The following is a 12,336-nucleotide window of genomic DNA, read 5'->3' as shown; positions in this document are numbered from 1 at the left end:
CTTATTTCCCCTGCGCCCAACACGGAGGGGTAGCCGCCGAGTACTACTGCCTCGAATCGTTCAGTCAGCCTACGTCTCTGCAAAAAGGCGCAAGCCATCGTGAGAAATCAAGACGACTCATTTCCCTGAGTTGGAAAAGCCGGCGCGACCTCGTGATCGTTTCGCTTCCCGAAGATCCCGTCACCCTCAACTCACCAGCAACCCTCACGATGCTCCCGAGTCCCTGCGTCGCCGCTGAAAGACACATCGTCAGACTCGTCGGCTTAACTCGGAATGTGCCTTTGTGTCCCCCTCTCGCCTGCGATATACCAGAGATACGCGAGTGATGCCTTTTGGAGTCGCTCCCCGCATTCGCGGCACCATTCCAGGGTCTTCCGCCCAACCTTCATGGCACAACATTGCGGGATGAGCTACTCCCCGCATAACGCCATTGGGCGCCCGGCATTGACTGCCATGCGCCCGCTATGTTCCTTGCTTTCAGAAACGCCATCTTCTGTTTCTTGGTACGCTACTTCGTTTCCAGTCGCCGCCAGACCGTCTGACCAGACGTGGAAAGATTTGAAGTCGTCAAGCTTCAACAAGAGATGCGGTTGCGCTGCCAACACTCTCGGCCAACTTGGCTTCTACTTTAGGTTATTAATTGATCAACACTGCAATCAATGCACACCAAGTGGACGGGTTCAGAACCAGATGGACAGCAATTTGTAGAAAGATAAATGGGGTACCGATCCAATCTGGCGGCGGATGAAGACTCCCATAATGCATGTGTTAAGAGCAGGGCGGCTGAACCACCACCACACCATTCGACGGTCACATTGACCTCTGCATAACCGGCTTCGGTTAGTCTTCGGTACTGCGGGATTCTTTAGGGGGCTGGCACGGTGTAATGCTACTCAGCAATACCTCTGTCGAGCCCCTGGCCATCTAGCATGCAACCTCTAGCGGCAGACCCGCTCTCGGATAACATCTTCTTCACGTCGCAACTTGCCAAGGGACGTTCTATTTAGCCGTGATAACCAAGAAAGCTGAAGCCTCTGGGCAGCGAGGATCAAGAAGCTTGAGCTCAGCCTCCCATCATGGCAGGGTCCAGATCACGGCCAGATATGGTGGTGATCGGCAGAAATGTCAACGACGCCGCAGTCAGTGTCGAAACCCTAGGTCATCCTTCCTCGCCACGCGTTTGGCAAGATGTCTTCTCGTCGTTATCATGCTTGGACTTGGGATTGATGGTGGGCGAATCATGCTCGAAAGGGTATTCCTGTGGAGCGTGCGTATCCGAATAACCTCTTGCAAACTAGATCTGGAAAATCCTCACAGCCGAGCATCAGGTGGCTGTGTGGAGAGCCCTTTCCAGGCAAACGATCGTCGGCTTAGGCCGTTCGGGTTTTGTCATTTTGCAGATTGCGCATGTGTCTTGCGTCAGGGTGGGCGGAAGATGAGCCGTGCCCACGTAGTTGCAATGATATTCTGACGGTTGCCAGTTCCGACGACGTGCAGTCCAAAGCCGGTGGCGTCAATGTGCGGAGGACTCCACGGGGAAGAAAGGCTGACGGTGTGGAGAGCCTCTGATGAAGTTGGTTGACAGCTCCGGGGAGAATGCCGACTAGCTATTCGGAATCAAGGGAACGCGAGCCGTCAGAGCTTCGATAGCGCGTTATTCTTGTGCTCTGGCATCGTGAGGTTGCATGCATTTGGTGTATTGCTCTCGATCTCGGGCCCGTCTCCCTGGACGCGTGTCGTGCCAGGCACGAACAGCTCGCTAACAAAGGGTGGCCGCCACACGTCTGCGACTTCATATTGAAGCCAGGAACGTGAAACCTCGCCGCCGTCGGCAGCAGCCGGCCGTGGTGATAGGCGAGTGTCGCGACGAAGCCGTAAATGAGCGGGATACGACAGAGGGCACCCATCGCTGACAATGCGTGTGGTTGGCAATATCGACGTGGCGCTTAAGCGAAGAATGACGGAGCCCATACCGCGTCATCCAGAGGGCATTGTGACTGGGCGAAAGCCTTATCGTGAGCAGTATACTGGGCCGAACTGAAGCTGCGGACAGCAAAGCGCCGCGAACAGCGGGACAGGGCCGGTTTGGACGGCAACGAGGAGCGTCAAAGTTCATATTCGTCTGCTTCGAAAGGCCAGCCGAGATTGGCATCTGGCGCTTCGGGCGATGCTCAAGCTGCAGGCTTTTGCAGAATGGGCCGACGGACGGGCTCAACCATATTTCTCGGCTGGGTGACCGTCAGCCTCCAGATGTCTTCGACGCCTGAGCATACACCCGACCGCAATTAACAACATGGTGTCACTTGACTCTGCGCATGTACTCCTCCTGAATCTCACGGCATCGCCGCAGAAGCGAGAAGCGGGCCCCACCACCCGGTCCAGATCTTGATGTGAAGAATGCGTTGCCAGGCTGCACCCAGGCGTCAATGCCTCTCAGGTACCGCCCGAAAGCTCCAGCCGTCACGGGCAGAGGGGTCGGCGGTCTGCCCAAACACCCGGGAAAAGTCGTGCTGGTGGATTCGTCGCTGGTGACATTCCCCTAAAGGAAAAGCGTGCGTTCGCATTGCGGAGGTCGAAGTCGAGGCTCCGTGGTTTTCACGTCCCGATTTGGCTCCCTCTCGCCACGACGTCGCATTGGCGGCTGTAACTAGAGAAGTTAACGTTAGAAGTGCGAGCCGCGGACTGCTGGTGATCAACAGACAAGCGGAAATAACGTCGCAAAAGTGGCACTGTTCCGTGGAAGAAAATGCAGCATCACATGTCGACCGGTCCGATGATGTTGTTCGTGTAAAGTTGGGAGTGTTGATGAGGGGACTGTGCTCGTCGCTGCTAACAACCCAGACAGACACAGTGCGCTTTTACAATGGGTCCGAAATGACACGGTTACACGCACTGTACGTGCCTCCTCTGCCACCATGCGATGCCCGAGAACTGTAGGACCAAAAGCGATAGCCGCAACAAAATTATCATGAATTTTGGTCTGACGCTGAGTTTTCGAGAGCTCGCCAAAGTGTGTAATGGTTTGAACACCTAATCTACACTATCATATCTGCCAGGAGGCAGTGTCTCGATATGTATTACTCCAAAAGCAGACGGAATATCTCGCAACCCTGCTCGCAGCCGGACTCCTTGACTGCCTGTTGGCCAGAGGCCCAAATACCCCTGAAACGCCTGCCAGAACCGTCCTCCTCGCCTCTTATACACACAAAACATTGGCCCACAGCCCGAAATCCTGAAGAATCGTAGGACATCTGCCGGGAACTCCGTATTTTCCCATTCGACTCGAAGCCCACCTCAAAGAAGTAACCGATCTGTTTATTATGCTGTTCTGATGACAGTAAGGTGCATGTTCTTGGTTTGGCGAGGCAATTTTCCGTCGCGCTCAAAGAGCAGGCCACAGTTTTGGCACAATGACTGTTCAAAGTTAGCAAGGGCACATCAGATGGAATAAGATAATTGAGAGACTTACCCTTGGTCCATTGGGCCCAGGTCTTACTGCCCATACACTGGAGCCCCAGAGAGCGCAGTGGGCGCATCTCCAAGACAACCGCTCCTGATCCGACAACCCGCTTCCAGCACCATAACCGGATCCAACATCGGGAGTGCCTCGTCCGCCTGGCGTGCCCGACCGGCCGACGGGGCTTAGACTGCGAAATCGCCTCTTCTTCTTGGATCGCTCGCCTCTGCCCATGCGCTCTTCCTCTACAGCCTCGACCACATTGCCGAAACCAGAGAATGGCACGCCACCGACCAAGCCAGTCGTTGAGCTGAAACGGGCAGTTTCCCGGCGGAGTCGTCTGATTTGTCGTTCTCTATCGCCTTCGCGCTTCTCGATCTCCTCCTTGCTGAGGAACTCGACCTTGGGCTCCCAAGGATCACCCAGATTCTCGGGGTCGTAACGCCATCCAGCATCCGCTCCAGCCGTAGCATCGTTGGGAAATTCGCGGAGACCATTCCATCCCATGACGAGACCGCCGGCTTCACAGGCCTCCTTCTTGAGCCGGAGAACTGCTTCGTAGATGGCATGTGTGACGGCGGGAACCCACTCACCAGTCAAGCCGAGGTCTTCGCAAGTCTGGGCAGCGAATGCTTCTGGCATACCAGGAGGATGCAGCAAAGACCATTCAAACTTGTCGGTGTAGAGGGTCGACTGAAGATTGATGTTCAGGGTTACGATGCATCGGTAGGCGTCGTCGTGGTCGTACTCATCGGAGCCAACGGGAATGGGAGTGGCGTGTGCGGTGACATCTGGGGCTGAGGTGGTTTCTTTGGCCCTGGCTGGTGTGCCCAAGCCGCCATTCTGCATAGGGGTATCGGAGCGGCTGACGGCGCCAGTAGCAGGAGTGGGGGACTCTTCGTGGTTGGCTACAGAGCTTGCTTTTGTCGCATCGTTGTTTCCGGGGTTTTGCGACTGCGCATGGAACAGCGGGTGCAAAGCGACGCCAGCGTACTCCTCGAGCTGGGTGCGAATCTGCTTGGCGATTTCGAGCATCGTGTTGTGGCGGTTTGGCAAGTCCAGATCCTGCACATAGGTCTGCGCGAACTGTTCGGTCGTGATGACAGTCTCGTGCAGGTTCCAGAGGAAGTTATCGCGTAATCGGTAGGGCGGCGTCATTTCCTGCGTACGGTATTGAGGCAGGCTGGTGTCGACGGTGTGAGGCGCTGAGGGAAACGGCACTTGGGGGACGAAAGCCGGAATGTCCAGCTCGATGCGAATTGGAATCAGCGTAAGGGGCAAGTCGGCCTGCGCTGAGTTTTGTTGGTCGCTTCGCACCTGGCGTCCCTTGCCAAACCAGTCTCTCCAGATGCCTTGTACGTCGACGGGCTCGTTTGTATCCTTGCCAGCCTTATCAGACAGGTCTAGCCTGTTGGCAGTGTCCTCTCTTCTCAAACTGCGCAAGCCAGTCGGGCGGCGACGGCTATCATCATCGTCATCGTCGATGTCGTCGTATCCATCTTCGGCGTAGTTGATGATGGTGGTTCCGCGCTTTGTCGTTCGCGAGAGGGGTGCAGAGGGTCCCGCGGCTTGCAGGACAGGTGTCAAGAGAGAGTTATTGTAGCTGCGAATACGTGGCGCATACGTAGACAGGAACGCCTGGGGCTTTGATCGGACGTCCATGTTGTGATGCTAGTAAACCCAATGGGTCATCGCAAGCTGTCGCAGGGCGGAGGTGTTGAAGGGACACGTCAAGGGCGGCGGGACGATGCTGAACGAGAGTCAATGCGCATACGCGATTTCGATCGTGGTTCGCTGTCTCGTTGGCGACAATGCTCGATTGGATGTGGTGACGATGCTTGCACGCCGCGGGTGCTAGTCGTGGAGGTGAGCGCCGACTGTGGGATGTGGACCGCGTTGGAAATGCACTTGGGGAGCAGCAAGGCGCGTCAGAAAAATCAAGTCGGCACTTCCCGACCACCGTTGAGCTCCCAAAGTGGCTTAGCGCAAAGCTTACTCACCGATCTCACCGGGCCACTTTGGCTGGCCAGCATCCACCGAACGCTACACCGAAGTAACTACCACGCTCACCTCGGAAACTAGGAAAGAATCTACCGATAAACCATAATTCAAGTGGCTTCGCTTCACTTCCATCATCGATTCTCTTGGACAGCGCTCATGTGAGAAAAGGAGGCCGTGAGCCGTTGTGGTCAACTCCGACGTAAGTTTGAGTTGATTTCAGAGACGTATTACCACCATCTCACCTACACACTCAAAATGCGAGTTGCTGTTGTCAATGCCTCCTTGAATTCTCCCCCTCCCACATGGAGACTTTCAATTCTCATCCTAAGGAACAAGTCGGCAGGATCTTGACCGTGTGTTTAATCGCGCAGCACTGTGGTGTCGTCAGGGGGCGAGAACTGCCGTGGATGTAAGGGGCAAGCACATCAAACAGTGCCAAAAGCTTAACAATCGACTTTGGACCTTCAGTGAACTGCTTTTAGCGTCAGCTGGAAAGTTTTCTTCAAGGGCTGGAAAGAGCCAGTCATATGCTTGTGGTGTGGCGGTTAGAGTACCCCGAGAATGTCTTGCACTGGATGAGGAGAGTATCTACACCTAAACAAATGCTCTAGTGTTATGGGCTGTGGGACCAAATGAAGAGACCGCCTAATTTTCCTGTGCTTGCGCGGCTACATGTATATTTCCTGTGTATTTAATTACTCCTATAAAGCGATAGTGACGATAAGGACGATTATAACGACGACGATAGAAGTAGCGACGATAATAGAAGTGACGATAAGGATAGAAGCGAGGACGACAATAAAAGCCAACAACAACAACAACAACAACAACGACGACGACGACGACGACGACGACGACGACGACGACGACGACGACGGTAAAGTGATTAGAGTAAAGCCACAGGAAAAGTAGTCGCTCCAGCATAAGAAAAATAGGCGGTCTCTAAATGAAACCTCAAAACATATCTGCTTCACAGACTGAGCTACCTGTACTACCTTAAGTTCCTTTGTCACAGCTTATCACGTTCATGTAAAAGTGTGTTTGTTCAGGCTGCTCAGAAGCAGCAAGCAGCCCCCACCCCCCATCCCCCCTCATTCTCCAAAAAGGCTGAAAGCAACCGACTTCCTTCAGAAAGACACATGATCCCATGGAGGTATGGATTCGACCTCCTTCGAATCGGTTCAGCTCTAGGAAGCTCAGTCCTCAGGAGCGGGGTAGCTTCCTCTCCCTGGCAGACAAACAGCAGTTCTTCAGACATGGCAACTTCCTTTGAAGCAGGAGCAACCAGTGAGAGGGAAGGCACGTCCCCAATAAGTGAAGTTAGCGTGAGATCTCTGCAGAAGCTGTGACTGAAGTCTTGACACTAAGCTTCTTGGGGGTGGAGATGTGGATTCTCTGGGGATGTTCCTGCTCCTGTTCTTCCTGTCTATAAGTCCGCTCCAGCTCAAAGGGCCTCAATTCAAGTAGTGTTTGCTGCTCATGGCAGGAAGAATGATCCGAACTCCTTCCTGCGTCTATCTATACCACCATCTCAACCCTCCCTCCCCAGGCTATATAATCTTCTTCTCTCTCCCAACAACCTCACAACTTCTCCGTCGTAATCACCACCAGAGTCTTCTACAAATCCTTCGATCTTTCAATCATCACTTTCACTTCAAGCTTCCATCTTTCTTTGAACAATCCACTCTTTCCCCAAACCCACTCAATAATATCACCAGGATGTTCCCCAAGTCTATCATCACTGCTAGCGCCATTGGACTTGCCACACTCGGCATGGTACAGGCTGCCCCTCTGAGCACCGATGAGCTCCAGGGCCTCGCTCTGATCAACCAAGCCCGCCAGAAGGTCGGCCAAGCCCCTCTTGCCTGGGATGATGCCCTCAAGCAGGATGCCCACGTCTGGTCCGGCAACCTTGCCGCTGACAACAAGCTTGAGCACGCGCCTGCCTCTGACCGCAACGGCGCTGGTGAGCTTCTCAGCATGTTCCGCACTGAGGACCGCAACTCTGTTCAGATGACTCGTCCCATCACTGAGTCCTCCAAGAACTGGCTCAACGCCGACGGCCAGCAGCAGGCTGCTGATGTTATCAAGCAGCTTGGTCTTGCTGGTATGTTCCTTCAACACCAGTGGCTCCTCACTTTGCTAATTCCTTTCCTCCACAGAGCAGCTTCTCTCGGGTAAGGCTACTCGCATCGGATGCGCCACCTCTACTATCAACGGCAACTCGGAATCACAGTGGTTTCTTTACACTGTCTGCCGCGTTCACGCTGACATTCAGCCGTACGTGTTCTTTGCTTTGTCTTCTTTACTGGCTTGTTCTGACCTGTGTGTTTGCAGTGCTGAGAACAACTCCCTTGACCGCCGAGGTGGCGGTTCCGGTGTCATGACCTGGTTCAACCCTTCGCTGGGCTCCTGTGGTAGAACCAACGGAGACAACGACATGGTCGTCGCAATCTCCCACATCACCATGGGTGATGCTGGAGGCAACCCCAACAACAACCCCAACTGTGGCAAGACCATCACCATCTCCCGCGGCGGTATCACTAAGACTGCTACCATCGTCGACAAGTGTATGGGTTGTGGTGTCGACCACATTGACGTCAGCCCTGCCGTGTTCAGGGCCTTTGCCGACCTTGGCGCTGGCAAGATTGGAGATGTCAAGTGGAGCTTCTAAGCTGCTTCAGCTGAAATCTGGATTCGTTTCTCAATTCACACATGGTTCAGAGTTTGGGAGACAGCCTGCATCGGATCTGGTCATTCATCATTTGCTATCTGGGGTGGGAAACCTGAAATGGTGATTGGTACTGCCCCGAGGTGGAACATTTTGCGACTACACAGTCTAGATACCTTCTTCCAATTGCACATTTCATCGCACTTGCTGCCTCCTTGTCCGCGCTGTGATACCAACCTTATCTAAAACATTGCTGCTTGGGGAGCCTTTGTCTAAAAGACCTTGCAGTTATAAGATTGTGGGGTGGTGCTACTGCATAATGTTGTAGCTCAGTATTTACATGTGTAACTTACCCTCCTTTGTTCCTGCAATCAACGTTTGAAAGCCTTCTCCAGCTCTTCAGCTGCATCTCTGGGGAGTTTGGAAAGAGCAACCACGTTCCGCTCGATCCACGCCAAATTCGGCTCATCACCAACCCAGCGATTCTTCGGATTCCACTGCTCGACCAGTGCCGCCAGGGGCTTGTTCTTCTCAGCCACCTCCTTCCAGTAGGAGTACGTATGACCCATGCCAACAACCTCGAGAAAGCACTTCAGTCGCTCTCTGCTGTTTCTGCGCTCCTTCAGCAGTCTGGTCATGATCTTGAAGAACTCAGCAGGCTCTGCCTCCACCGCCGTTTGTACAATAGCGACAGCTAACCGGGCCCAGTGAGCGACCAGCACCGGGTCAAGAGTCCCCTCGAGCGCTCTAAACTCGACGGTGCCTACGAGAACCGGCTCCCATGGGCCATACGGGAAAGCACTGCCACTCATGCAGTTGATCTTGTCAAATGAGATGCTACCGCGCGGGGGCATCGTACCGTTCGCTGCAGCGAGCAGACCGGTTAGCCTATTATGGTCATTCGCGCCCCAAATACACGTAAACTCGTCCTGCAGACGGCGGGGGAGGCCGCGCATGGGGAGATGGGAATCAATCTCAACCACCAACATCTTATCGTCCCCACCGATCACCAAGTCCTCGTAGCTGCGCATGCTCGTGTTCTCAGCCAGGTTTGACCCCGTACGTAGAGGCGCGGCGTGGTGCACCGCGCCGCGGACGGGGTGGACCAGCGTGCTGAGGATAGGATCAACAACCCAGGCGAGGCAGGCGAGTTTCTTGAGCGCGGTGAGGGTGAAGGGACGGACGGAGCCGACGTGGACGTGCGTGCCGCAGGTACCGTCCAGCATCGGCCGCGTCTCGGCGCGGAGGATGGCGAGCACCTCGAGGATCTGGCGGCAGTCGGACGCGCGGTCGCGGAAGATGGGCGAGGAGATCTCGAAGCCGGAGACGCCGCCGGAGTAGCCCAGGATGGGGCCTAGGTGCTTCGTCAGGCTGGAGTCCTGGGAGACGTGCCAGAGCTGATACATGTGGGAGGCGCCGGGGATGATGTCGACGGTGTGGCCGCGGACGGCGGAGACGGTGGCGAGGTGGGCGGCGTAGTGGGCGTGGGGCGGGTCAAGCCTGCACTGTTTTACGGTGTTGTAGGTTGCGCTGAAGTGGCCTTTGCTGTTGAGGAGGGAGGCGAGGTGTTCGGCGGTGTGCTCGTAGATTGTGGAGGAGATGAAGGCTGGTTCGGTGTCGGATGGGAGGACGTAGGTCCAGCGGCTGTCGTGGCGGTCGGGGACTTCGAGGGCGTAGGGCAGGAGGAACTCGAGCTCGACGCCGAAGGTGTAAGGGGAGAGCCAGGAGTGCTCTTCGAGGTCGATGGTGGGACAGGGTTGGCGGGCGGCAAGGTCTGGGGGGAAGCGGCGCGGGTTGAAGTTGCGGTAGTATTCGGCTTGCGCGGACAGGTCGATATCTGTGAGTAGTTCAAGTACATCATACGTGTTGAGTGTGCCTTGGACGGGCGAGTTCAGAGAGAGGATGTGTTCGATGCGGTCGCGAGGGGCGTTGATAGCGAAGGAAACGAGGCCGTGACATACCTTGATCCAGTTAGAGATTGCGTCGAAGTGCATCGTGCCGGCGTGCTGGGCGAACTGGACTCTCTGGTCTCCGCGTTTGGATTCGAGGAGGCCGGAAAAGTCGTACGCGCCAGGGTGATTGTAGACCTGGCCGTCTTCGTGCTGTATGGGGATATCGGTCATGCTGATAAGGCTTTGGATGTCTTCCGCGGTTGCGATTTCGAGGAGGGCGTACTTGGAGAAGGAAGAGTTGCGCATCACGTCAGGGGTCTGGAGCATCTTGGTGGTTGTCTTGATGGGAGGTCCATGAGTGAAGATTGTCTGTTCCCTGGGAGCGCGCCACTCGGCGTCGGACAGGCAAGTATGAGGGAGGCAGTTGAAGACTTCTGAAAACTCGAGGCCTGGGGCGATGAGTGAGCCAGGACCACAGGACTTTGCGTGGAGGGTGTCGATTAGAGGGGAGACAGACCACAGAAAAGTGAGGAGCTTCTTGAGGTCTGGCAGGGTGAAGCCAGTCAGCGGTTTGAGGCTTACGCGCAGACGAGGCTTATGATCCAGCCCGATGGTGAGGCCAGGCATATCCTTCAGTGCGATCGTGATGGCATCAAAAAACTTGATGTTTTCCTCGGAGAACCGCATGAGAGGAGACGAGACGCGCACGAGCATCCAGTCTTTGTTGTATCTTTCCCACTCTTTGTCATTCTCTTCGGGCAGCTGTTTCTTAGGTTCCACCATGACGTCCCAGTGGCCGCTCGCGTTGTAGGCATGTGAACCATTGCGGACCTCTTGTTTGTATTCTTCCCAGAGTGCCGTCGTTTTTTGGTCTGCGGACTCTGATACGGAGAAGAAGTTCGCTTCGTCTCGAATGTACCTGCAAATACGATGCTGGAGGTGGAACCTTTCCAAACATTCATCGGGGGGGATATCAGCGCGTTTGACAAAATTCCTGGGTGGGCAGGTGAGTGCCTTGCCTTCTTCGCCTGACACCTGGACCCAGAACTCCAGCTCGGCGCTGAACAGGACCTCGCGGTCAGGCCCGGGCTGTTGGTCTCTGCTGATGGTGTCCCATACCGTAGCTAGTACGGGAGGCTCCGTAGGGTCTGATGATTCGGGAATGGCATATTTACGACCTGCGTCTACCATGATCATATCCCGGGCATCCTTGTCCATCCCATTGAGATCGTGCTCATAAATCTCGTCTTCGGCGTTGATAGGAGAGATTTCGGCGAGAACGGGCGAGGTCAAGGGGCTCATCCCGGGGATCTCAAGGGGGAAAGCTGAAGGGTTTGTGAAGCGTGAGCCTTGGTTCGGGTTATTCGCGGGGCCAGGCATGTTGGCTGTGTCTATGTCTGAGTCTGAGTATATGGAGGAAGATGTGTGGTCTGAAAGTGCGAGGGTGGATGTGCTGGTATCGTGTTGATCGGGGCTGTAGTCTGACATTTTGATTTCGTTTGGCGTTCAAGTGCACTTTAATATCTAGAAAGTGTGATGGAATGTATTGGTATTCTGGTTCTTCTGTTCTGAGCCTTGGTCTTGTGCGCTTTCTTGTGATCTTATACAAGTCCATTGTTCCCCCAGAAAGAGTGAACGATGCCAATGAAAGGTCTTCAAAGCCGAAGTCAAAGACAAAGGTCCCAAACAAGTACACGGTCTTGAGGTCTGAACAAGACTCGGCCCTCGGTCTGAGACGTAGACAATGGGAAAGTCTACCTTTGAGTTGGGTGCAGAACCATTGTGCTAGGAAGAATACGACGAAAAATAAGTCATAATTGAGTCGAACTCATGTGATTACTGATTCTTGCTTCTGATGTCAGGTCGATTGTGTGCTGGCAAAGCGAATTTCATATTGAGACCGTCTAACTTTCCTGTGTACTTACCTACTCCTGTCGGAGATGATCATAGCGACGACAGCGACGACAGCGACGACAGCGACGACAGCGACGACAGCGACGACGACGACGACGAGAAGCGGCGATGAAAGAAGTAACAACGGTCAGGCGGAATATGGGCACAGGAAAAGTGGCCGGTATAGCACAAGAAAAATAGGCGGACTCTTTATGTTCGACCTCTCTTCCTGCCGTGTAACAAATATTCATGCTATAGAGAATATTACTATCAAAAGTCTGAGCAATGAAAAGTAGATGTCTGGAAGGAATGGGCAAATAGCAACAAAAAAACATAGACGATCTAAGTTGAAAGGTCTCGAGCAACAAGTGCAGCAAACTGGCAAAAACTGCAAAAAACATAGCACGACCTGGTTTCGATCC

The 12,336-nt window shown here is 54.4% G+C and overlaps 3 protein-coding genes across 3 annotated transcripts; 1 reads left to right on the top strand and 2 right to left on the bottom strand.

Annotated features, from left to right (window-relative positions):
* Positions 1-3,318: 3,318 nt before the first annotated feature.
* GCG54_00005738 (Chromatin structure-remodeling complex subunit SFH1) lies at positions 3,319-5,119 on the bottom strand (the record flags this gene model as incomplete). The annotated part of the gene is made up of 2 exons (XM_045405754.1): positions 3,319-3,414; positions 3,470-5,119. The coding sequence occupies 2 exons, from the start codon at positions 5,117-5,119 to the stop codon at positions 3,319-3,321; spliced, it is 1,746 nt and encodes a 581-aa protein (XP_045264152.1).
* Positions 5,120-6,605: 1,486 nt separating this feature from the next.
* On the top strand, positions 6,606-8,132 carry GCG54_00005737 (Allergen Asp f 7; the record flags this gene model as incomplete). The annotated part of the gene is made up of 3 exons (XM_045405753.1): positions 6,606-6,703; positions 7,177-7,565; positions 7,621-8,132. 3 exons carry the CDS (start codon positions 6,606-6,608, stop codon positions 8,130-8,132), a joined length of 999 nt encoding a protein of 332 aa, XP_045264151.1.
* Positions 8,133-8,500: 368 nt separating this feature from the next.
* On the bottom strand, positions 8,501-11,509 carry GCG54_00005736 (uncharacterized protein; the record flags this gene model as incomplete). The annotated part of the gene is made up of 1 exon (XM_045405752.1): positions 8,501-11,509. One exon carries the CDS (start codon positions 11,507-11,509, stop codon positions 8,501-8,503), a length of 3,009 nt encoding a protein of 1,002 aa, XP_045264150.1.
* Between the last annotated feature and the right edge of the window lie 827 nt (positions 11,510-12,336).

This window comes from Colletotrichum gloeosporioides (assembly GCF_011800055.1).
Source record: "Colletotrichum gloeosporioides strain Lc1 chromosome Unknown consensus_47, whole genome shotgun sequence".
Lineage (NCBI taxonomy): Eukaryota > Fungi > Ascomycota > Sordariomycetes > Glomerellales > Glomerellaceae > Colletotrichum > Colletotrichum gloeosporioides.
This window is presented reverse-complemented; position numbering and strand designations above follow the sequence as displayed.